The 27288-nt window shown below is 37.7% G+C and overlaps 1 protein-coding gene across 3 annotated transcripts in view; it reads left to right on the plus strand.

Annotated features, from left to right (window-relative positions):
• OLA1 (Obg like ATPase 1) overlaps positions 1 to 24673 on the plus strand; it is a 184604-nt gene extending 159931 nt beyond the window's left edge. For 2 of the 3 annotated variants that reach the window (XM_010358467.2, XM_010358466.2), the window contains 4 exons: positions 17699 to 17839; positions 18514 to 18610; positions 20672 to 20794; positions 24151 to 24673. In XM_010358467.2, coding sequence (XP_010356769.1) covers positions 17699 to 17839; positions 18514 to 18610; positions 20672 to 20794; positions 24151 to 24252 — 463 coding nt within the window. In that variant the 3' untranslated portion in view covers positions 24253 to 24673. The remainder of the gene's footprint in view (positions 1 to 17698; positions 17840 to 18513; positions 18611 to 20671; positions 20795 to 24150) is intronic. The other variant, XM_030916648.1, reaches the window with a different exon arrangement.
• Positions 24674 to 27288: the final 2615 nt, after the last annotated feature.

A 27288-nucleotide genomic window follows, 5' to 3' on the forward strand; every position in this document is an offset into this window, starting at 1 on the left:
GGCGCATGCCACCACACCTAATTTTTGTATTTTTTGTACAGAGACGGGGTTTCACCATGTTGCCCAGGCTGGTCTCAAACTTCTGGCCTCAAATGATCTGCCTGCGTTGGCCTCCCAAAGTGCTGGGATTACAGGCATGAGCCACCACCCAGACACCCGGCCCTAAATGTTCTTTTACCTAGTCTTTTGTAGATTAAGTTTCAAATTCATTCATTCATATTCACTGATCCACCCAACATTTATTGAGCATCTGCTTATGCCAAGCACTATTCTAGGTGCTGGAGATACACTGCAGCGTAGAAAATATTCAAAAAGTTCCTTGGCTCAATAACTGGTCAGGTGGGTCCACTAATGCCAGGTGGAAGACAGTTAACATTAAGTACATAATGTAATAAGTGCCCTGAATAAAAATAAGTCAATGTAAGGGAATAGAGATTGACAGAAGCTGGGCGCGGTGGCTCAAGCCTGTAATCCCAGCACTTTGGGAGGCCGAGACGGGCGGATCACGAGGTCAGGAGTCCGAGACCATCCTGGCTAACACAGTGAAACCCCGTCTCTACAAAAAAAATACAAAAAGCTAGCCGGGCGAGGTGGCGGGCGCCTGTAGTCCCAGCTACTCGGGAGGCTGAGGCAGGAGAATGGCGTAAACCCGGGAGGCGGAGCTTGCAGTGAGCTGAGATCGGGCCACTGCACTCCAGCCCGGGCGACAGAGCGAGACTCCGTCTCAAAAAAAAAAAAAAAAAAGAGATTGACAGAAAATGGGAAGGAAGAGGCTTTTTTTTTTTTTTTTTTTTTTGGAGACAGAGTCTCACTGTCTCCCAGTCTGGAGTGCAGTGGCATGATCTTGGCTCACTGCAACCTCCGCCTCCCAGGTTCAAGTGATTCTCCTGCCTCAGCCTCCAAGCAGCTGGGACCACAGGCCCCTGCCACCATGCCCGGCTCATAGTAGAGACGGTGTTTCACCATGTTAACCAGGCTGGTCTCAAACTCCTGACCTCAGGTGATCCACCCACCTCGGCCTCCCAAAGTGCTGGGATTACAGGCACGAGCCACCGCACCCAGCCATTATTTTTAAAAAGATGTTGAAAAGTAAAATTTAAGCAGAAATCTGAATGAAGTACCTGAAGATTTCAGCACTTGTACTTAATTTCTGGCATATGCCATAAAGTTACAGAATTTTCCATCTGAAAGAGATAATTTAACCAGTGAACTTTAGAGTCGTTAAAAACAACAGCTAAAACAGATGATGACAGATAAAATCTTCAGATAAAATCTTATACAGAAGCCTATCATATAAAAATGTAGCATTTCTGGTTGAAATGCAAGAGTGGAAAATCCAAAACCTCACTGTCCCTTCTTCCCTTGTTCTTCCTACCCTTTCTCTTCCTTCCACGTTGGGAAATCCAGAACTCGGAAGAGGCTGAAAACTACTTATCTAGATTGGTTTGCAGATAAGTATATTAAAGCTAAGAGATGTCAAGTAACCACCTGGAGTCACTCAGCTAGGTATTAGCTGAAACTCTTTCCCCCTTATTGTCTATTTAGAAAATATTTGAGCATCCACTATGTGCCAGGCATTGTGCTAGGAGGTTTCTGTGGATATAATGGGGAGTAAAGCCACAGTCCCTGAGCTCAAGAAATTTTTTTCTATAGTGTGAAGATATAAACAGAAAACTATATGCAATATTATAGTATACGGTGGAATGTGGTGATAACTGTGGCCCACATGGGAGCTCAGGGAAGGCTCTAGAGGAGATTCTTATCTTAAAGAACAAATTAGAGTTAGACCAGTTAAGAGGAGCTACAGTCATATACTTAATGACGATAATCCTAAAATGTCATCATTATCAGTATCGGGATTCCTTCAGCTACAGATATTATAATCCCAGTACCTAAGACTCAAGGTAGTTTGTCTCCTCGGTTGGTTAATTAAATGTTCCTATGATTTCAAGAACAAGGGTTTTCCCATCTTTCCCCACTTCTCTTCTTACTGTCACAAAATGACCGCTAGAGTGCCAAGGATGAAATCCAAAATAGTCTCCACCAGAGAGGCTCTTCTTTTCTCTCTTTAAGAGGCAGAGGAGCCTTTTGGAGCTTTTTCCTGAAGTCCCTTAGCAGATCTTCCCACAAACTCCATTGGCTCTTTTGATTAGAACTCGTTCACATGCCCCCTCAAACCGTTTGCCAGCTGGAGAATGGGGAACTATGATTAACTCGAACTAATTAGAATTTACCCTAATATTTTCTTTCCACCTGTTTATTCATTGCAAAGAACTTTTTTTAAGTGGAGCCTTTTTGCTAAACATTCAAATTTGCTTTGCAGGTTGCCTGCTTGTTGTAACACTCGTCATTTCAATTTTGGGGTAGTCTTCCAGTTATTGCTAGAATCAGAAAGCGTGTTAATCCTCAAAACAGAAAGTCTGAAATCCAGTTTTTTTATGCTGCAAAAGAAATGGCCATTTCTTTAGAATTTATTTTCTTACACATACACAGACACATGCTGCCTTATTATAGTGACTAAAATGAGTGGGGTTTTTTAGCCAGTAGTTCTGTGAGGTTCTCATAGGGAACAATTTGTGGTAATATATCTTTCACTTGATGTAAATTTAGATTTCACAGTCCTCTGTCCTGGAATCACTTCTTATATTCTCAATCTCGACTCCAAAGCTAACTTACTACAGATGTTTTTCCAGGTATTGAGGCTTATTAGGATAAGAAATGCATAATTATGTCCTTTTTTTTTTTTTTTTGAGACAGGGTCTCGCCCTGTCGCAAAGGCTGGAGTGCAGTAGCATGATCTCAACTCACTGCAACCTTCTCCTCCTGGGATGAAGCGATCCACCTCAGCCTTCTGAGTAGCTGGGACTACAGGCATGGGCCACCACGCCTGGATAATTTTTGTATTTTTTGTAGGAACGTCATTTCACCATGTTGCCCAGGCTGGTCTCGAACTCAAGAGCTCAAGTAATCCCCTCACCTCGGCCTCCCAAAGTCCTGGGATTCCAGGCATGAGCCACTGCACTCAGCCAATAATTACATCTTACAAAGTAAGACACTGATGACCATAATAATGTGAATCTGAGACTTCTTTGACATTGTAGAGGCTTCAGAGCAAACATTTTCCTTATACTTCCTGAAATTCTGGTGACATTTCCTTTTCTGGTTTTGAACCTGGGAAATAGAAGCAGGAATTTTCCTATCATTCTCACTGTTCTCTGCTATCAGCAGTATAGGTAGTCATTATCCGCCTCTAGTTTATCAGTTGGTCTGCATAGTTATCTCAGACATTTTCGTGCTTTCAGTTCGTGTGCATTTATTTTCAAAGTCCTTTAGTTCAGTGCTTCTGAAGGTTTAACATGCATATGAATCACCCAGGGAGCTGGTTAAAGTGCAGATTCTGATCTGAGGTGGGGTTCAAGACTCTGCATTTCTTTTTATTCTTTTTTCTTTTCTTTTTTATGGGGTCTCACTCATTTGGCCAAGCAGGATCATAGCTCACTGTAGCCTCCGACTCCTGGGCTCAAGGGATCCTCCTGCCTCAGCCTCCTAAGTAGCTAGTACTACGTGTGCGAACCACCATGACCAGCTGAGATTCCTGCGTTTCTATCACACACTCAAATGATAACAATCAAAGTTGCAATTATGTTATTCTGTACAACTCCATAAAGTCAGACAAGAACACTGAAACTTGAAGTCTCTTACATGTATGGAAGATGGAGCTTTATCTATTTATTTATTTATTTATTTATTTTTGAGACAGGGTCTCACTCTGTCATCCAGGCTGGAGTATGATTGTGCTCTTATAGCTCACTGTAGCCTTGAACTCCTGGGCTCAAGCAGTCCTCGTGCCTCAGCCTCTCAAAGTGGTGGGATTACAGGCATGAGCCACGAAGCCTGGCCTTAGCTCTCTTTTAGAAGAGGGATTACGCTCTGGGGGGCGGAGCAAGATGGCCGAATAGGAACAGCTCCAGTCTCCAACTCCCAGCGCGAGCGACACAGAAGACCGGTGATTTCTACATTTTCAACTGGGGTACTGGGGTCATCTCACTAGGGAGTGCCGGACAATCGGTGCTGGTCAGCTGCTGCAGCCTGACCAGCGAGAGCTGAAGCAGGGCGAGGCATCACCTCACCTGGGAAGCACAAGGGGGAAGGGAATCCCTTTTCCTAGCCAGGGGAACTGAGACACACAACACCTGGAAAATCGGGTGACTCCCACCCCAATACTGCGCTTTGAGCAAACAGGCACACCAGGAGATTGTATCCCACACCTGGCCGGGAGGGTCCCACGGCCACGGAGCCTCCCTCATTGCTAGCACAGCAGTCTGCGATCTAACTGCAAGGCAGCAGCGAGGCTGTGGGAGGGGCGCCCGCCATTGCTGAGGCTTAAGTAGGTAAAAAAAGCCGCTGGGAAGCTTGAACTGGGTGGAGCGCACAGCAGCTCAAGGAAACCTGCCTGTCTCTGTAGACTCCACCTCTGGGGACAGGGCACAGCTAAACAACAACAACAAAAAAAGCAGCAGGAACCTCTGCAGACGCAAACGACTCTGACAGCTTTGAAGAGAGCAGTGGATCTCCCCACACGGAGGTTGAGATCTGAGAAGGGACAGACTGCCTGCTCAAGTGGGTCCCTGACCCCTGAGTAGCCTAACTGGGAGACATCCCCCACTAGGAGCAGTCTGACACCCCACACCTCACAGGGTGGAGTACACCCCCGAGAGGAAGTTTCCAAAGTAAGAATCAGACAGGTACACTCGCTGTTCAGCAATATTCTATCTTCGGCAACCTCTGCTGCTGATACCCAGGCAAACAGGGTCTGGAGTGGACCTCAAGCAATCTCCAACAGACCTGCAGCTGAGGGTCCTGACTGCTAGAAGGAAAACTATCAAACAGGAAGGACACCTATACCAAAACCCCATCAGTACGTCACCATCATCAAAGACCAGAGGAAGATAAAACCACAAAGATGGGGAAAAAGCAGGGCAGAAAAGCTGGAAATTCAAAAAATAAGAACACATCTCCCCCTGCAAAGGAGCACAGCTCATCGCCAGCAACGGATCGAAGCTGGTCAGAGAATGACTTTGACGAGATGAGAGAAGAAGGCTTCAGTCCATCAAACTTCTCAGAGCTAAAGGAGGAATTACGTACCCAGCTCAAAGAAACTAAAAATCTTGAAAAAAGAGTGGAAGAATTGACAGCTAGAATAAATAATGCAGAGAAGGTCATAAACGAAATGACAGAGATAAAAACCATGACACGAGAAATACGTGACAAATGCACAAGCTTCAGTAACCAACTCAATCAACTGGAAGAAAGAGTATCAGCGATTGAGGATCAAATGAACGAAACGAAGCGAGAAGAGAAACCAAAAGAAAAAAGAAGAAAAAGAAATGAACAAAGCCTGCAAGAAGTATGGGATTATGTAAAAAGACCAAATCTACGTCTGATTGGGGTGCCTGAAAGTGAGGGGGAAAATGGAACCAAGTTGGAAAACACTCTTCAGGATATCATCCAGGAGAACTTCCCCAACCTAGTAGGGCAGGCCAACATTCAAATTCAGGAAATACAGAGAACGCCACAAAGATACTCCTCCAGAAGAGCAACTCCAAGACACATAATTGCCAGATTCACCAAAGTTGAAATGAAGGAAAAAATCTTAAGGGCAGCCAGAGAGAAAGGTCAGGTTACCCACAAAGGGAAGCCCATCAGAGTAACAGCAGATCTCTCGGCAGAAACTCTACAAGCCAGAAGAGAGTGGAGGCCAATATTCAACATTCTTAAAGAAAAGAATTTTAAACCCAGAATTTCATATCCAGCCAAACTAAGTTTCATAAGTGAAGGAGAAATAAAATCCTTTACAGATAAGCAAATGCTTAGAGATTTTGTCACCACCAGGCCTGCCTTACAAGAGACCCCGAAGGAAGCCCTAAACATGGAAAGGAACAACCGGTACCAGCCATTGCAAAAGCATGCCAAAATGTAAAGACCATCGAGGCTAGGAAGAAACCGCATCAACTAACGAGCAAAATAACCAGTTAATATCATAATGGCAGGATCAAGTTCACACATAACAATATTAACCTTAAATGTCAATGGACTAAATGCTCCAATTAAAAGACACAGACTGGCAAACTGGGTAAAGAGTCAAGACCCATCAGTCTGCTGTATTCAGGAGACCCATCTCACATGCAGAGACATACATAGGCTCAAAATAAAGGGATGGAGGAAGATCTACCAAGCAAATGGAGAACAAAAAAAAGCAGGGGTTGCAATCCTAGTCTCTGATAAAACAGACTTTAAACCATCAAAGATCAAAAGAGACAAAGAAGGCCATTACATAATGGTAAAGGGATCAATTCAACAGGAAGAGCTAACTATCCTAAATATATATGCATCCAATACAGGAGCACCCAGATTCATAAAGCAAGTCCTTAGAGACTTACAAAGAGACTTAGACTCCCATGCAATAATAATGGGAGACTTCAACACTGCACTGTCAACATTAGACAGATCAACGAGACAGAAACTTAACAAGGATATCCAGGAATTGAACTCATCTCTGCACCAAGCGGATCTAACAGACATCTATAGAACTCTCCACCCCAAAACAACAGAATATACATTCTTCTCAGTACCACATCACACTTATTCCAAAATTGACCACTTAATTGGAAGTAAAGCACTCCTCAGCAAATGTAAAAGAACAGAAATTATAACAAACTATCTCTCAGACCACAGTGCAATCAAACTAGAACTCAGGACTAAGAAACTCAATCAAAACCGCTCAACTACATGGAAACTGAACAACCTGCTCCTGAATGACTACTGGGTACATAACGAAATGAAGGCAGAAATAAAGATGTTCTTTGAAACCAATGAGAACAAAGATACAACATACCAGAATCTCTGGGACACATTTAAAGCAGTGTGTAGAGGGAAATTTAGAGCACTAAATGCCCACAAGAGAAAGCTGGAAAGATCTAAAATTGACACTCTAACATCACAATTAAAAGAACTAGAGAGGCAAGAGCAAACACATTCAAAAGCTAGCAGAAGGCAAGAAATAACTAAGATCAGAGCAGAACTGAAGGAGATAGAGACACAAAAACCCTCCAAAAAATCAATGAATCCAGGAGTTGGTTTTTTGAAAAGATCAACAAAATTGACAGACCGCTAGCAAGACTAATAAAGAAGAAAAGAGAGAAGAATCAAATAGACGCAATAAAAAATGATAAAGGGGATATCACCACCAACCCCACAGAAATACAAACTACCATCAGAGAATACTATAAACACCTCTACGCAAATCAACTAGAAAATCTAGAAGAAATGGATAATTTCCTGGACACTTACACTCTTCCAAGACTAAACCAGGAAGAAGTTGAATCCCTAAATAGACCAATAGCAGGCTCTGAAATTGAGGCAATAATTAATAGCCTACCCACCAAAAAAAGTCCAGGACCAGATGGATTCACAGCTGAATTCTACCAGAGGTACAAGGAGGAGCTGGTACCATTCCTTCTGAAACTATTCCAATCAATAGAAAAAGAGGGAATCCTCCCTAACTCATTTTATGAGGCCAACATCATCCTGATACCAAAGCCTGGCAGAGACACAACAAAAAAAGAGAATTTTAGACCAATATCCCTGATGAACATTGATGCAAAAATCCTCAATAAAATACTGGCAAACTGGATTCAGCAGCACATCAAAAAGCTTATCCACCATGATCAAGTGGGCTTCATCCCTGGGATGCAAGGCTGGTTCAACATTCGCAAATCAATAAACGTAATCCAGCATTTAAACAGAACCAAAGACAAGAACCACATGATTATCTCAATAGATGCAGAAAAGGCTTTTGACAAAATTCAACAGCCCTTCATGCTAAAAACGCTCAATAAATTTGGTATTGATGGAACGTACCTCAAAATAATAAGAGCTATTTATGACAAACCCACAGCCAATATCATACTGAATGGGCAAAAACTGGAAAAATTCCCTTTGAAAACTGGCACAAGACAGGGATGCCCTCTCTCACTGCTCCTATTCAACATAGTGTTGGAAGTTCTGGCTAGGGCAATCAGGCAAGAGAAAGAAATCAAGGGTATTCAGTTAGGAAAAGAAGAAGTCAAATTGTCCCTGTTTGCAGATGACATGATTGTATATTTAGAAAACCCCATTGTCTCAGCCCAAAATCTCCTGAAGCTGATAAGCAACTTCAGCAAAGTCTCAGGATACAAAATTAATGTGCAAAAATCACAAGCATTCTTATACACCAGTAACAGACAAACAGAGAGCCAAATCATGAATGAACTTCCATTCACAATTGCTTCAAAGAGAATAAAATACCTAGGAATCCAACTTACAAGGGATGTAAAGGACCTCTTCAAGGAGAACTACAAACCACTGCTCAGTGAAATCAAAGAGGACACAAACAAATGGAAGAACATACGATGCTCATGGATAGGAAGAATCAATATTGTAAAAATGGCCATACTGCCCAAGGTTATTTATAGATTCAATGCCATCCCCATCAAGCTACCAATGAGCTTCTTCACAGAATTGGAAAAAACTGCTTTAAAGTTCATATGGAACCAAAAAAGAGCCCACATTGCCAAGACAATCCTAAGTCAAAAGAACAAAGCTGGAGGCATCACGCTACCTGACTTCAAACTATACTACAAGTCTACAATAACCAAAACAGCATGGTACTGGTACCAAAACAGAGCTATAGACCAATGGAACAGAACAGAGTCCTCAGAAATAATACCACACAACTATAGCCATCTGATCTTTGACAAACCTGAGAGAAACAAGAAATGGGGAAAGGATTCCCTATTTAATAAATGGTGCTGGAAAAATTGGCTAGCCATAAGTAGAAAGCTGAAACTGGATCCTTTCCTTACTCCTTATACGAAAATTAATTCAAGATGGATTAGAGACTTAAATGTTAGACCTAAAACCATAAAAACCCTAGAAGAAAACCTAGGTAGTACCATTCAGGACATGGGCATGGGCAAGGACTTCATGTCTAAAACACCAAAAGCAACGGCAACAAAAGCCAGAATTGACAAATGGGATCTGATTAAACTAAAGAGCTTCTGCACAGCAAAAGAAACTACCATCAGAGTGAACAGACAACCTACAGAATGGGAGAAAATTTTTGCAATCTACCCATCTGATAAAGGGCTAATATCCAGAACCTACAAAGAACTCAAACAAATTTACAAGAAAAAAACAAACAACCCCATCAAAAAGTGGGCAAAGGATATGAACAGACATTTCTCAAAAGAAGACATTCATACAGCCAACAGACACATGAAAAAATGCTCATCATCACTGGCCATCAGAGAAATGCAAATCAAAACCACAATGAGATACCATCTCACACCAGTTAGAATGGCAATCATTAAGAAGTCAGGAAACAACAGGTGTTGGAGAGGATGTGGAGAAATAGGAACACTTTTACACTGTTGGTGGGATTGTAAACTAGTTCAACCATTATGGAAAACAGTATGGCAATTCCTCAAGGATCTAGAACTAGATGTACCATATGACCCAGCCATCCCACTACTGGGTATATACCCAAAGGATTATAAATTATTCTACTACAAAGACACATGCACACGTATGTTTATTGCGGCACTATTCACAATAGCAAAGACTTGGAATCAACCCAAATGTCCATCTGTGACAGACTGGAATAAGAAAATGTGGCACATATACACCATGGAATACTATGCAGCCATAAAAAAGGATGAGTTTGCGTCCTTTGTAGGGAAATGGATGCAGCTGGAAACCATCATTCTTAGCAAACTATCACAAGAAGAGAAAACCAAACACCGCATGTTCTCACTCATAGGTGGGAACTGAACAATGAGATCACTTGGACTCGGGAAGGGGAACATCACACACTGGGGCCTATCATGGGGAGGGGGGAGGGGGGAGGGATTGCACTGGGGAGTTATACATGATATAAATGATGAATTGATGGGTGCTGACGAGTTGATGGGTGCAGCACACCAACATGGCATAAGTATACATATGTAACAAACCTGCACGTTATGCACATGTACCCTAGAACTTAAAGTATAATAATAAAAAAAAAAAAAGAACAGACATTTCTCAAAAGAAGACATTCATACAGCCAACAGACACATGAAAAAATGCTCATCATCACTCGCCATCAGAGAGATGCAAATCAAAACCACAATGAGATACCATCTCACACCAGTTAGAATGGCAATCATTAAAAAGTCAGGAAACAACAGGTGCTGGAGAGGATGTGGAGAAATAGGAACACTTTTACACTGTTGGTGGGATTGTAAACTAGTTCAACCATTATGGAAAAGAGTATGGCAATTCCTCAAGGATCTAGAACTAGATGTACCATATGACCCAGCCATCCCACTACTGGGTATATACCCAAAGGATGATAAATCATGCTGCTGTAAAGACACATGCAGACGTATGTTTATTGCAGCACTATTCACAATAGCAAAGACTTGGAATCAACCCAAATGTCCGTCAATGACAGACTGGATTAAGAAAATGTGGCACATATACACCATGGAATGCTATGCAGCCATAAAAAAGGATGAGTTTGCATCCTTTGTAGGGACATGGATGCAGCTGGAAACCATCATTCTTAGCAAACTATCACAAGAAGAGAAAACCAAACACCGCATGTTCTCACTCATAGGTGGGAACTGAACAATGAGATCACTTGGACTTGGGAAGGGGAACATCACACACCGGGGCCTATCATGGGGAGAGGGGGAGGGGGGAGGGATTGCAATGGGAGTTATACCTGATATAAATGACGAATTGATGGGTGCTGACGAGTTGATGGGTGCAGCACACCAACATGGCACAAGTATACATATGTAACAAACCTGCACGTTATGCACATGTACCCTAGAACTTAAAGTATAATAAAAAAAAAGAAAAGAAAAGAAAAAAAAGAAAAAAAGAGAAAAAAAAAGGAAAAAAAAAAAGAAGAGGGATTACACTTTCAAACGTTAGTCAGTTAAACTAGAATTTACTTTCTTGGTATTTCTTCTTTCTCCTTCTTGTTTTCATCACAGACTTCCTTAATAACTTCCATTCAGAAAATGTTTATAAGCAGAAATAAAAGTAAAGATGTATTGAATTTTAATAATTTTATTCAAAGAATTTTGAAGAGTTGAGAATTTTGGAATTTTGACTTTGAAAGAATATTATTTATGACATATTTTAGTTTGTATATTGTTTGTGGTATTGATTTTAGTGCGGGTTATAAACCTGCTGTAACAGGTTTACAGGTTAATACTGTAAACTGACATTAATTTATAGTAATCATATTTGGAAAGTCGTAAAGAGGACTCTGATCTCTTGAAATCATGCTTTGGGACTCTGAGCAGTTGTAATAGAAATGAGTGTAAACCTTCAAGGGAAAAAAGTAGAAATGACGTCAGTGTTTAACAGAACCCCCTGGATTAATGGTACATCCATACCACAGACAACATGAGGGGAGCTAGCTTAGTAAAATCCAAGTCCTTAATGACTGAATGATGCTAAATTACTTAATTAACCAGTCCTGGAGCCTCTTCTGTGTAAGTTGTATCATTTTGTGTATATTGAGATGTGGTTCTTGCCACCAGTTATATTCAATTAGAGAAGCAAGATATCACTGTTGATTTATTTTTAAAGTGAAGATGTAAGTTCAAATAGGTAATTATATAAGTTGTTTGTAAAGGTCTAATAATACCATATGTACATTTAAAAAAATATTTTAAGTATACTTTGATATAAAAAAAATCAGATTTGAGAACGTCCTAATATATATCAACAAAGATGCTATAAATGGTAATATAACTTGATTTTGTTGTTGGATTGACCCATCTTTAAAGGATTTTCAGAAATTGTCATCAGAAGTTGAGCGGCTAGACGTAGTTGAAAGGTTAGAAAGGCCTAAGTGGGGAAAATAATACGATAAGTTTCTCATTAACGTATGCTAGAGAAAACTATTTCAGGGTTGTGTTTTAAGTTGCAAGAATTTGGTTTTGGATTTTATGCAGAATGTCAAATAGCACTATTGGGATTTCTCTGTTCCCTTTATAATGCGTGTGAAAATAATATGTCTGTATACCATATGTTTGAGTCAAAGTGTAAAATCTATTTTTTACTAGGGGGTGTGGTCAAAAAAAAGTTTGAAAGCTATTGTATTGGAATATTATAGAATGGACATTTAACTGCAGTATGAAGTGCCTCCTGTTAAGATGGTGAACTGGGCCAATACAGGAAGCTTCCTTCCTTCTTGTTCCTAATATGTAGAAACACCAGATACAATAACCAGAAAAAATTGGTATTGATGATGGTGTGGTAATTTTAGAATATACAATAGGGGCCAAGCATGGTGGCTCACGCCTACAATCTCAGCACTGCTCACGCCTGCAATTCCAGCACTTTGGGAGGCCGAAGTGGGTGGATCACCTGAGGTCAAGAGATCGAGACCATCTTGACCAACATGGTGAAATCCCATCTCGACTAAAAACACAAAAATTGTCTGGGCGTGGTGGTGGGCGCCTGTTATCCCAGCTACTCGGGAGGCTAGGACAGGAGAATCACTAGAACCTGGGAGGCAGAGGTTGCAGTGAGCCAAGATCACGCCACTATACTCCAGCCTAGCGACAGAGCGAGACTCCGTCTCAAAAAAAAAAAAGAAAAGAAAAGAAAAGAAAAAAAGAATATACAATAGGACTTGAAAGCAAGAAAAGGACTCTCTAGGTGCTAAAAATAAGGAAACTCAGTAACAGTAAAGAATGAAGTTGACAGTGCATGGCCTTCAGAGAAAACTGAGCTAATATAGCAGCTCCCCCTTATCTGCAGTTTTGCTTTCTGTCATGTTAGTTCCCACTGTCAACCAGTCTGAAAATACTAAGTGGGCAAAAATAAACAATTTCTAAGTGTTAAATTACACACCGTTCTGAGTAGTTTGATGAAATCCTGAACCACCATCCCCGAATGTGAATTGTACCTTTGTCTAGCGTATCCACACTGTGGGTGCGACCTGCCCTGTTAGTCACTTAGTAGCCGTCTTGGTTATCCAGACTGTCAAGGTATCATGGTGCTCGTGTTCAAGTATCCCTTAATTTACTTAATAATGGCCCCAAAGGCATTATTAAGTGTATGATGCTGGCAATTTGGATATGCCAAAGAGAAGCCATAAAGTACTTCCTTTAAGTGAAAAGGTGGAGAGTTTTCAGCTTCAGGAAAAGACATAATATATATAGGGGTTGGTACTGTCTGAGGGTTTAGGCATCCACTGAAGATCTTGAAACATATCCCCACTGGAAAAATGGGGGCTACTGTATGTGGTTTAGAGACTTTAGTGTCCACATAGGAATAAGAGTCAAGGAAGTTTCCAGGCTTTAGATAACTGGAGTGAGGCCCACTCATAAAGCCCAGAAGAAGCTGTCATTTCCATTACCAGATACTAGAAAAATACCCCTCACTGCTTCCAAACAAGGGAGGAAACGGTTATTCTCAGGAAATTAGAAACTGAGACTGAACTGTAAGAAGCATTACCCATAACCTAGTGCAGAAACACTAAGCCTAAAAACATGAATAAAACTTCCCTGGATCCCAGGCCCCTCCATAGATCTCTCCCTAGAAGAAGTAACCACAAGACTACCCCACAGATACATCTCAATCCTGGGGACCACCAGACTCCCTTGGAACATAACTGCAGCTGCCAAAATGACCACACATACACAAATACAGCACATAGGCAGGAACCAACTGTCCTGAAAGATCGTTAGCAGATGACAAATGGGGAAAGGGGGATTTGAGAGGGGAGTTATACTCAAGAAACTGTAAATCAAAGCAGTCTGAAAAGAACTTGTAAATTAATGTTGAAAGGGACAAAGAACTTATTAAACAATTGTAAAATATTACCCAGTTAAAGCAAGTGGATTTGGAAGAAACAAATAGAATGTTTAGTAATAAAATTCATATCTGGGAAAAGAAATATAAACAATGTAAACTAACCCTGGGAAAATCAAAGTTTGGGATCTGGAATTTTAAGACTGGCCAAGAAAGTCAGATTACGAGGCTAAAAGTAAATTTGAGACACGATCTTCTAGAAATTTGATATTAATACTAATGGTCTCATTCTGCCGAAGAATCTATAGACCAGTGGTCCCCGACCTTGTTGGCACCAGGGACTGGTTTCATGGAAGACAATTTTTCCATGGGTAGGTGATGGGGGTGGTTACCGGATGAAACTGTTCCACCTCAGATCATCAGGCATTAGATTCTCGTAAGGAGCACACAACCTAGATCCCTCGCATGTGCAATTCACGATAGGGTTTGGGCTCCTATGAGAATCTAATGCTGTCGCTGATCTGACAGGAGGCGGGGCTCAAGTGGTAATGCTCGGTCCCCACTCACCTCCTGCTGTGCAGCCTGGTTCCTAAGAGGCCACAGACTGGTACCAGTCCACGGTCCAGGAGTTGAGGACTCCTGCTGTAGACTACAAGCTGCCAGTGTATCTCAAAGTATCATCCTTTTTATCTTAAAACTAGTTGTCCCTTCTTTGTCCCCTTGCTGTGGAATCACTACTGGGGAGAAAAATACAACTAATGGCATTTCCACTTTCCATTTGTTACTCCTAAGACTTTGAGGAAATCAAATGTGGCTTTTGCTGCTTATGGGGAAGGATGGATTCCTTTGCAGTAATCTGCTCAGTCAGATTTGCAAAATGAAGTCTATGTAAGGCTTTACAGTTTAACTCTTTAGGAGTCTACTGTCTTTATTGTTCCTTGTCCTGCTACCCGCCATATAATTTGATATTCTTTGACAATATCATCATTATTATTTTGATCACTAGCAATTGGATGACTTTCTTTAGACATTTGCTAACATTTGTACATAGAGATTATTATTCAGGCACTTCGACAGAATGGCTTGGAATTTTTTTTTAGTGGTGGTACTGAGCTCAACTTTAATTTTTCATATCCCTCATGTGCCAATAGCACACATTTTTGAGATGACTAGCTATAGTTTGGGGTATGGTTTGTAGCAAGAGAATAGACATTTTTCTGCAAAAGGTAACTGGTCCCCATGGGGTTCAGACTTGTGATCTTGGCCTCATTATCACACTTTTGTAACCATCAGACCTAATAGATATACCACATATATTTCAGTCTATAATCTTGAAATCACATAATATTGTTAATTGCCCTAGGTTTATTTCATAGATGTAATTAAAAATCACTTTGGGACATTTCCCACTTTTGTTTGATAGTAAAAGTCACAAAAGTAAAGCAGACAGCCAAAGAACCTCACTCACTTTTCATCTTCCCTGTGTTTTCTATGACAGTGAAAGTCACAAAAGTGAAGCTGGCAGGCAAAGAGCCTAACTCACTTTACGGGAGAGTGCTACGGTACCTTTTTCTTTTAGTGAGGCTATAGCAGGTCTGATGTCAGTCACTTTAGAGACCTTTAGACCTCAGTGCTCATTTACTGCTAAAATGTACCAGCTCTGCTTCTGCATTATGAAGATCATCTGTCAACACTTTGAGATATTCTCCTTTGTTATTAAGCTTGTGATGCTCTACACTGTCAGGTTTTTTGCCAATTATAGTTAAGGTACAATAGTGTATTCACCAGATCAAAGTCTCACATTGGCGGTAGAGGAATGATTTGTAAGTCTTTATTCATTTGAATTGTACAATAGAACACCTGAGGAATGCAAATAATCCCTCTGAGAACTCTGCAGGAAAGGCTGCTAAAATGACAGGGTAGGACTATTGTTATTCTGAATTGATGTGTTAGCTAAAGTAATTATTTCTTATCTTGTTGTTTCATAACAGTTCTAGTTTTATTAGTTCTGTTGACCATATTTATGAAATAAAGTGTGTATGATATTTTTATATTATCCTTTTACATGGGCTTGTTTTATTTCACTTTCATTGAATCTATTTGGTATGTGATCTGCTTTTTAAAAATTACATATTTGATTTTAACTTGTATAATAAAAGTATGTTACTAAACCATTGATGATAACATTTGAATATAGACTTTTGTTGGAATAGTGTAAGTCTGTGAAGTAACTTAGAATACCATAATATTATCAGAGACAGAAGCACCAATTTCAATCCCCCCTCCTTTTTTTAACCTGTCCTTCATAATTTTGCATAAGAAAACGTCTAGTTTGAATTTTATTTTAAAGGCAACGTACTTTTTTTCAAAATAAATTGTAGGGCTTGGTCCATTTTTTAGGATATGAACAAAAGAAAAAATACTATTATGAAGATTCAAAACCACAAATAACATATTAAATAAGTAGTTGCCTTTGTATAACAAACATACACAAACTCTTGTGTGATTGTTTTTCATTCCTTTTTCCCATCCTAAATCCTGCTCAATGGGCCATAGTCTTAATTTTCTAAGAACTCTGCTCCCCTGCCATTGATGGATTTGTGATTTACTTCTTGTTTTTCTTTTCTCCTAAAGTGGCATTTACATTAATTACCTAAAGGACTTCTGCCACCGCATTTTGCCATAATAACTATTAAAACCTTCGTCTAAATATAGCAGGCTAGTAGAATTATGTAAGACTATAGCATATTTTATAAAAATTTTAATGGAATGTATAGTCTTACACTAAACTCAGTTCCAAATTCATAGGAATGTATGCTATGATTATCTGAGAAGGAAAATTAATAATAGTAACTACTGTTAATTTTTTACTATTTGCAGGCTTTTCTAGGTTCCTTACAATATAATATGTACTATTATTATCTCTGTTTTTACAAGTGAGGAAACTGAGGCTTAAAAACGTTCAGTAACCTGCCCAGTAATAAAAAGCTAGGAAAGTGTGAGACTCTGAACCTAATTAATATATTCCCTACACTTGTTTCATTTATGTTCTAATTACTACTTTGCCAAATACTCCATGCTTTGGAAGGAAAAAAAAATGACTCAATAATGTCTTTTCAGGTAACCACTAGGATCAGTTTCCTAACTGATCTGGCTTTCCAAATCCTTTGTGATTAAAGGAAGTTCTTTCCTCTGCAGTTCTATTATTCTTGTTCTCGCAAAAGTCAGGTTCATAAGAGCTGCGTACGTGATCAACTATATTTGTAAATCTGTATTTCTGCACGTGCTTGTTTTGGCTAGCAAAAATCTTCCTCAAAACCAGTGACCACTGTGAGTTCTGTTAGTCCATGAAGGAACTAAACCAGGCTTATAGATATCTGGGCGGAACAAATTATTTATTTGTGAAGGGCTGTTCAGAATTAGCTGGTATTTTTAGGTATGATTCCTGTACAAACAGAACTTTATGTCTCCTCTTTTTAAAAATTTACTTTGTAAAGTAAGGAAAACAAAAAATTATAAAATGGAAGCTTTATTCAAGGGTACAGGTGTTAATGCTAAACAATTTTAGTGTAACTAAAAAAAGTTTTTAAATATTTGTATAATAGTTCCCATAGATAATGTGCTAAAGTAAAACTAGGTTACAGTAAAATATTATGGCGTATACCTGAAGCAGTTGCTGCCTGTTAATGCCTTGACCTTGGAAAGCTATACACAAAAAGATGGCATCATAAAACCGTGCAATTCTTATGAATATGTATGTGCTACTTGATAATAATGAATGTGGTACAGTCATGCATGCACTACAAGATAATGTTGTGCCCTTTTTTGTCTACAGGTTGATAAAAATTAAAGAGTGGGTGGACAAGTATGACCCAGGTGCCTTGGTCATTCCTTTTAGTGGGGCCTTGGAACTCAAGTTGCAAGAATTGAGTGCTGAGGAGAGACAGAAGTATCTGGAAGCGAACATGACACAAAGGTTAATTAGCATTCATTTTCCCTACACTTTATTATCAACTATTTCCTTGCAGTAATTTAATTGCTTGCGCTGATAGAATAATAAATGACAGAGTAATTACCATTATAAAGAGGGAATCTTCTCCTTTCTTTACCATGAGACAGAGTGAAAAGATTTATTTTAAATTAAGTTTTTAACTGTCATCTGTCATCTCCGTACAGTGTTTTAATTATAACATAGGTATTAGTTATGTATATTTTTGAGAAGGAATGATCGCCAAAACTCTTTCGTCATGTTCAGTGGGGGAGGGGAAAGGGTGAATCAGTTGCCGTAATTTTTTCTGAGTAACAGTAATATATTGTTTAAATATCAGATTTCAATCAAATAATTTTGCTTTTGTGGCCCCGTTCCTGGAAATAATTAATTTTGGATGAAAATTATCATAATTTTTCTTTTTTTAAATAATAGACAATTCAAAATAATATCTTCAGGCTAAGACAATTAAAATCAATTTTAGAAAAGGTTTTTAAAAATAGTTACTTGCTTTCTGACCCCTTCAAGTGTATTATGTAAGACGAGTGGTCATTTACTAATATCTTTAACATTTTCTGCTTGAAATGAGTAATTTTAGCTCTATACCAATTTCTGGCACAATCAACTTATGTGTTGGGTGAATTTGTTTCATTTGATTTCAGTGCTTTGCCAAAGATCATTAAGGCTGGGTTTGCAGCACTCCAACTAGAATACTTTTTCACTGCAGGCCCAGATGAAGTGCGTGCATGGACCATCAGGGTAAGATTCATACTTATTCATCAGCTATATCCAGTTCCACACTATTGAATTCAGATTGATATCACTGACTTTGAAGTTTGTCATGGTGGCGGTTAGCTAGTCATTACAGATGAGGTTTTTGTCCAGGATAACTTTAATTATTTGTGAGCTGCTGAACAGTGAAAGTGGAGCGGCATTGATTGAGGCAGGTAACAATTGATTCTGCCTATTACATAGTCTGAATTTCTTCATCCTGTAGAATCTGTCTACCCTCCTCCTGTGGTCAGAGATAAGACGCACCAGTATTGTGCTTGCTTAATCTGTGTGACTGGGTTTGTCTGCAGTGAAATTGATGTTGCTTTTCATTTTGTATTCACTAAGTTTGTTTGGGTTGCGGGTGGTTCTTTCCTCCTTTGCTTTGCTCGGATTACATTTTCAGCAATAAAAGCAATATGACATCATTATGCTCTTCATAGATACACAGTTGGGCTCAAAAAGCTAAACTCAATGTGTAATAATTCATGCCTTTTTAAATTCATAGAAGTAATGTTTATTTTTAGTGTTATATGTTCAGTCTTACTTCTTTAAAAATGTGATATGTATTTTAAAAATTGATGTATACTGAATACGACCAGAGAGAATGACTAATTTATTCCCAGAGGACAATAGAAACTGAACTGTAATGGTTTGCTTTTAAATTTAAATATATTGTAACATAGTAGTTACTATTGAAAAATATTTTGAAATGTATGTAATCCTAAATAGTATGTTACAGAATATAAAAATAATACCAGAACTTTTAGAAATAGTGTCTTATTCAGTCTTTTATTATGCTTTTTAAATATATGCTACACGATAAATTTTAGTGGTGCTCTGATTCCTGTTTTCAGTGACTACTGTAATTTATTGTTACATGTATTTTGATTTGATATGGATAGAAACATGGAGGCAGTTCAACATAATGTTAAATGCCTTGTGTGAATGTGAGATTTGCTTTTCTTTTATCTCCTCTCCCCTTTGTAAAAAAATGTTTGATTGACTTCTAACCAAGGTCCTTTTATATAGATTTAAAAAATAATGTCAAAGCAAATCCAAGTTGGTAAACAAATTGCCAGAATTTATTTTTACTATATATTTTAAAGATGTATTTTAAAGCCTTAAAACTTTCTAACTTAAGTATGTGGAGGTAGCAAAGATAGCATGTTCTGGGCTTGAAAACGTAAAAGCTGGTTTATCTTAAGACTGATTGTAAGTATCCATGATTTAATGTGCTAAGATATTTAGTCAGGTAAGCATCAGTGAGTAGCCATATTAACCCAATACATCTTTTATTGTAAAAACTGTGCTTTCTAGTGTCAGACTCCTTATCACTTTAACATGCTTTATTAAGCAGCCTTTAGGTCACCGTTATTTCTCAAATTTCTTTCCGTGGTTATGTGTGTGTGGAATATATATCCTTGTAATATAACATATGGGGTAATTATAAGACATTTCTCTTCCTATATCAACTTGAATTTCCTTCATGATGGTTAGAGGCAGGGAATATTATGCAAAATGTTCAAAGATTTTATTATCGAAATTTTTTGAGAGTTTCACAATTATTTGCTGAATGTAGATTTCCAACATGATTTGCTGGAAATGCCTTTAAAATGCCCCTTTGTATATTGATTTTTATATGTTCTTTAGATGAGCTGAAATTTTGAGAGCTTTTTATCTTTTTAAAACCTTTGATAATTCAGCTTGAAAGTTACTTTAATATCTATTTTTTTCCACTGTGAAGAATAGAAAATCGAAATGAAACCTACACCAAAACCAGACCACTGCTTCTAAATCAATAAAACAGTGGATGACTGTTAGGAAAAACAAAGCTACGCTTCTTTAATATCTACTGATCTATCTGTGCTAAATCTGCTGCATAGATACTACCCAGTGTTGAAAATGTACTAATTGTATACCTGACATCTTAACAGATATTCAACTAAGTTCTAGTTGAGCCCAACTGCTGATCAGAGAAAAGAAACTCTGTGCTTACAATCAATCATCTTAAATGCAATTAGTTTTCTCTGGTCTTTCTTTTCAAAGAAAGGGACTAAGGCTCCTCAGGCTGCAGGAAAGATTCACACAGATTTTGAAAAGGGATTCATTATGGCTGAAGTAATGAAATACGAAGATTTTAAAGAGGAAGGTTCTGAAAATGCAGTCAAGGTAAAGAATTATTTTTATTTTTGTGTTTCACATTGTTTCCATTGATGTGGTTATTCATGATAAAAATGAATGATAAATACCTTTTAAACTCAGTGTAGTCTAAAATAATGTAATAAGATGATCAGTGTCTAGTGTTACTATCAACTGACTTAAGAGCTATAGATGTTTACATACTTTTAGATCATTTTAAAAATGTGTGAATTGTCAGTACTTTTGCGGAGTTTTTTTCTATAATTGAAAAAATAGATTAGATTTAAGTAATTGTAAATAATTTCAAAGAATTTGTTCACTCATGGCCAATGAAAAATTATACTTATTACATTTGAATATCTGAAGTATAATATATATGCTTATGATTACTTCAAGAATAGAAATAGAAACTTAGTTAAGTAAAAGCTGTTCTTTCTAAAACTTCATGGTTTTACTTGTTTGTTGTTTAAAGATACTTGGGGATTTGATTTGCTTTCTCAACACTAGAGGGCAGGTCCAAAATTGTGCTTTATTTTAGCTAATAAGGATAATTTGGTTTGCAGACACTAATAGTGAAGCAGTTTTATACATGAGTAGTAGATGATTTTTTAAATGTAAATTCTGTTGCAAAATTAATTTTGTTTGATTTATTAGATGTTACTTAGAGAAATCTAGCAATTTCTAATATAGATAGATTAGGTGATTAAACTGACGTTGTAGGACAGTTCTTTAATTTAATATTTGAAGACTACCATAGAAAATGTTATAGAATTTAAAGAAGATTCTTGTGTTTACTATTTCATAAGTTGAAAGGAATACAAAAAAGTTTATTTCAGGTTTAGTTTATTTTCATTGGTATCATTGGAAAGGTCATACTGAACAGCAGGACTTTAATAGAACTGTTGGAACACCAGGAAGAGGAGGGGAAATTCTTGGTATACTTGGTTCAATGTTGAATGAGAACCATTTTGTTTTTTTAAAAGAGTGGAAAGAGTAACAGTTTACAAGTAAACACGGTTGTTAATTTTTCAGTGGCGGCATCTGTATAGATATAGGTAGGTATGCAAATACTGAGATGGAACTTTGTCAGGAATACTAATTAGACTTGAACAAAAATCTCAGATTATTTGTCAACATGCTACATCATGTTGGCATATCTGTTTTTCGTAAGGAAGATAAAAATGAGGATGTTTTCTATTACTAGAATTCAGAGATCAGATGCTTGTTTTTTTATACTCTTGAAATTGTAAGCCTGTTTACCAATCCTTAGTAGATCTATGTAAGTATTTCCTTTAACAATTGAGAGAAACTTTATAATATCCAATAAATAGTGTTTCCTGCTTATAAGACTATTTACCACTAACTGGTAGTTTTTATACTATAAATTAGAAAGGGTTGACTCTGACATTTTCACCTAGGATACCATTAAATATTTTATGTTGTTTTAACCTCCAAAACTAGTATTTCAAAATTTGAAGTCCAAGTAAAATGAAGCATTTATGAATTGCTCTATGCTCCTTTATTCAATAAATGTTTACTTTCAGATTATCAAGTAGGTTTTAGATTTGAGGGCAAGATTGTGTATATGTGTATGTATGTATATATATTTCTAACACCAGTGCAGCATAACTAATTTAATGCCAGTGCTGTGAACTATATACTGAATAGCTCTGTGTGGGCTTTGTAGTCTACAGGGATATCACATTATTAGCAATCATATCTGCTTAGGCAAAGCTGGCTTCTACAGATGGCTGCTTTCAAGTGCAAATGAACTGGTTAGACGTGTCTTGTTTAATACATACTCAAGATTCACAAATGGGTATTGATTTTTTTTTCAACCAGTGTTTCTGATAGCAGTGGAAATGGATTAAATGGTCTCTAGAGAATTTAAAGGAACACTGTCACTTTTAATTAATAGTAAACTTGAGTGGTAACAAAGTATATAAAGTTACATTAATATATCATGTCAATATGTACTTGATTTATATTGTCTATATAGTTTTATAACAGTGGGCTATAGATTCTAGAAATAAGTAGCTCATGGCCTTCAATACATTGCATGTCTTTATAAAAATATGAATATATGTGTTTATATATGTGTGTATATGTGTGTGTGTGTGTATATACATATGCATTTTAGAATGGTAGGGTACATTACATTGGCTTTTTAGAAATAAGTTTTATATATTCTTCATATATTTATATTCTTTTAAAATCAGGACAGTTTTATACGTGGTCTAGATAATTGAAAATATGCTTACTAGGGCTCTGCAATCTGGTTTGTTGATTTTACCCTCAGATGTATGATCTTTATTAGTGTTTTTGTTACAGATTAGTATAATTTAACTTGGCTTTGGACATTCTTATCAATATCTGCAAAGAGAAGCACTAATCCTGTTGGATTATATATATATAATATATATATCCTGTTGGATATAAAGGTTTCTTCTTAATACATTCTAACAGAAGGGAAATACTTTTGAGAATTTCCTCCAAAAGATCCTCAAGTCCTTATTGTTGAGGAGTCAATGGTGGGGTCATGTGGGACCATGTCAGCTGTGTGCAGTGTTAAGTGTGGGTGCTGCAGAGCCTGTTGTACTTAGGGTGAAGTCAAGTTCATGCCATGGACTAAACTTGGTTTTCTGGAACTGCTGCTTGCTTCTATTAAAATTACCAGCAGATTGCATGTCTGGATCTGCATACCAGCAGGTGGAATCAGTTGCTTTGCCGACTAATTTACAAGTGGAAGAAATATCTGTCTTTGCAACTGCAACCTGTTAGAGTCTCCTTGTAACTAGGGCCATTAGTCAGGAAACCATATGATGAATTCTAGTACATACTTCTGTGTATAGACATTGTCAAGACTAAATTTTAAAAACTACAAGGAAACAGTTCAGAATCTTACACAATAACTGATCATAATTTTCCTTATACCAACTATATTTTTGGCATCACCAGTCTCACCAAAGGATTTCTTTAAGCAAATAAAGCAGCTTTTAACTAGTTATATAGTCTTTTTCTTTCTGCCTGGTTTGATCTGTTTTGTTACAGTGACTTGCTGGATGTTTGCAGACACATCAGAAATGTACCATAAACAGCATGTAATGAAACTTAATGATATTGGTATAATTACATTTATGTACCAACAGTTTAGTGGAGAATACATTATGATTATGTATATATGGAAAATCTAGTTCTGCCCAAATCAAGAATACTTTGCTTCTCTCCAAGTCTAGTTTTGAACTTGTATGCCTTCCTATATTTCATTTTTTTCTTTTTTTATATCACCCAAGTAGTATAATACTTTTTATATCTGCTGCCACCATTTACCCTGTGTATTTAGTTGTAAAATAACAACCCATTTCCTTTATATTTTCTGTTTGCAGGCTGCTGGAAAGTACAGACAACAAGGCAGAAATTATATTGTTGAAGATGGAGATATTATCTTCTTCAAATTTAACACACCTCAGCAACCGAAGAAGAAATAAAATTTAGTTATTGCTCAGATGAACATACAACTTCCAAAAGGCATCTGAGTTTTTTAAAATTAAAGTTTCTGAAAACCGATGGGACAAATAAAGTTGGGGAGATGGGAATCTTCAACAAATCAATTATTTTTATTTGTTTTAAATTTAAAATACTGTGTACCCCCCCACCCCCCAATGAAATGCAAGTTCACTAAATGTGAACAGCTTTGCTTTTCACGTGATTAAGACCCTACTCCAAATTGTAGAAGCTTTTCAGGAACCATATTACTCTCATGATACTTCATTAATCTCCATCCTGTATGCCAAGCCTGACACATTTGACAGTGAGGACAATGTGGCTTGCTCCTTTTTGAATCTACAGATAATGCATGTTTTACAGTACTCCAGATGTCTACACTCAATAAAACATTTGACAAAACCAGCCTTGGTGTGTTTGGGGATGTCTGTATTGACTGACTGTGGTGTGCTGAATGTGATACGGCACCTGGTGGTTGCTGATTACGGAATTTTAAGGCGTGTGTATGACACAGTAACTGGCAGTGTGGGGCAGCTGCAATTGTGTCTTAAAAGTGAGTCTTTCATGGGAATCAGAAGAATAGTATACCAGGGATTTGTCTCAAAAAAGTTAATTAATTTGTAGATCAACATTTATTGAAAGATGATAGCAATGATATTATGAGGGATATGAAATAGGTGAATCTGACCACAAAGAAGAAAATTCTGTTTCAAAAATTAAAGAATTTTGTTTGTTATTGTTGTTCTGACCATATTGAAAAGAGGTTGGTTCACTTTTAATCTTTCCTTTGAAATTATTAAATTGTAAAAACGGACCCATTGATGTCTGGTAGGTTATGTTTTGCTTCAATTCAGCACTGTGTATTTTGCTGATTTTGAAATACTAAGATCAGACATTGGAAATTTTAAAAATTCTTTCATTCTTACTCTTCAGATATTTGAGAGCAGTTGAAGTGGTAGTATGGGTAAGTTAAGCACTTCTTAACATTGTAGCAGAAAAGTCCAAAAGAAAGACTAGAACAAACTGGTAATTTGGAGACCCTTTGCCACTTAGCCTTCTCATGTGATGATGGCCTTAAAGCTCTCTCAGCCCTGAACCTCCCTATCTCTCCCATGGTTCCATTCCTGTGAGACCTCCCTTCCTGTCCTCATCCTCTGCCCTTTTGTCCTCTTCTGTGACCACAGGACCATTTCGATGGAATGTAGATTCATACCCAGCCAGCCTTTGCCTCTACTGTATCGCTTTGGGACTTTAAAGATGCAGAAATATTAAAACACACATAAACTTAAAATGGAAAGTTACCAAATGTAGCACAAGAGGCAAGAAAATGGGTGATTTTTAAAGGAGATGTGGCTATATGTAGGAAAGGATAAAGAGGATGAGGTTGAGTCGTGAATATAATTCAGAAGCTCTCCAGTGAGTATTTTTTTAGTATCAAACAGTGATCTTCTTTTGCTAACATAAAAATGAGTAAACTACAGCAGAGAAATAAGAATAAAGCTAATGAAGGGTTTTTAAAAAGAACTAAGTAAAACTAATAAAACTAGGCTACAGGTGTAGCTGACCAAGTTTGCTGTGAAAAATCCTTGTTATATCTATTTCCGTATTGGAGTAATGTGTAGATTAGTGGATTGTTAGGGATTTCAGCAGTATAAGAAAGAATCAAATATCTTGCTTTTGGGTCTTTTCCAAAGTAAATTGCATAGACTTCTTAAAGAAGTTTGAAATCAGTAAAAAGACGTTAGGATCCTGTAATTGTACTTTGTCTAGCTTCTAATGTGATAATTGCACATTGCACAACAGAACCATTAATAAGAGAAAGAAGTTAGTTTTGAGGTAACTGCATTCATTAGGGGCTGAGAATCAATGTAAAAAATGTTTAATTTGGTTAGAAGTTCTGCAGCATTGTATGTACATATACAAAATTTCATTTTCTCCGAAAGTTGAGAATTCCAAGAAGAACTGTTACATGTAATCACATATATGCCTATATCTAAACGTTTTCCCTCCTTTAATATTGATATAGTTCATGTATTTTAGGATGTTATATAAATATTTTTGCATGTATCTGTAGCTCCATCTTAATCAAATTTATGGTTAAAAGATTTGAGGCCAGGCGTGGTGGCTCACACCTGTAATCTCAACACTTTGGGAGGCCAAGGTGGGAAGATCACTTGAGCACAGGAGTTTGAGACCAACCTGTGCAACATCATGAAACATCGTCTCTACAAAAAAAAATTAGCTGGGCATCATGGCACCTGTAGTCCCAGCTACTTAGGAGGCTGAGATGGGAGGATTGATCAGTCACTTGAGCCTTGGAGGTAGAGGCTACTGTGAGCCATGATCATGCCACTGCACTCCAGCCTGGGCAACAGAGTGAAACCCTGTCTCCAAAGAGAGAGAGAGAGAGACTTGAGAAGGCTTGTGCCCAAAGCTTCAAGAAACTTTGTGATAGCATTTAGTTGTGTTTTATCATGGTTACCTTCATAACATGCATTTTGCGCATGGCTCAGAGCAGAACCAGATCTCCCAAGGAAGCACAAATAGTTTTCGTTGCTAACTTAGTTATGAGTGAAGCCTCTGTTCACTTATAACTTGCCAGTTTCATTGGTGGAATAAGCCCCCTTACTCATGATTCATCAATATTCTTATATTAGAATCCCAGTTTGATGTTTGTCTCTAGTTGTCTGTGTGTAATATTCCCAAAGCTCCTTTGGAACAACCCCGTCTCCTTTCATTCAGAGAGTCAGAGACGGTATCTCCTCCTCCTGCCTGTTCTATTCTGATTAGTCTACTTAAATTTACTTGATGCTCTTTTTATTTTACAAGAGACTTGAGAGATGTTGGTTGTTTCTAATGGCAAACTACTTTAGCTGGGAAAATTCGTTTCAACTTACTTAAAGTTTGTAAAATACACTATGGTGATAAAATAAAAGAGCTAGGTTTGACTTTTGAGTGACTTTTTGTCTCCTAACTGGCTTTGGGCCCCTTATAAAAACTGACCATTCCTGCATCACCTT

This window comes from Rhinopithecus roxellana, chromosome 14, assembly GCF_007565055.1.
Source record: "Rhinopithecus roxellana isolate Shanxi Qingling chromosome 14, ASM756505v1, whole genome shotgun sequence".
Taxonomy (NCBI): Eukaryota; Metazoa; Chordata; class Mammalia; order Primates; family Cercopithecidae; genus Rhinopithecus; species Rhinopithecus roxellana.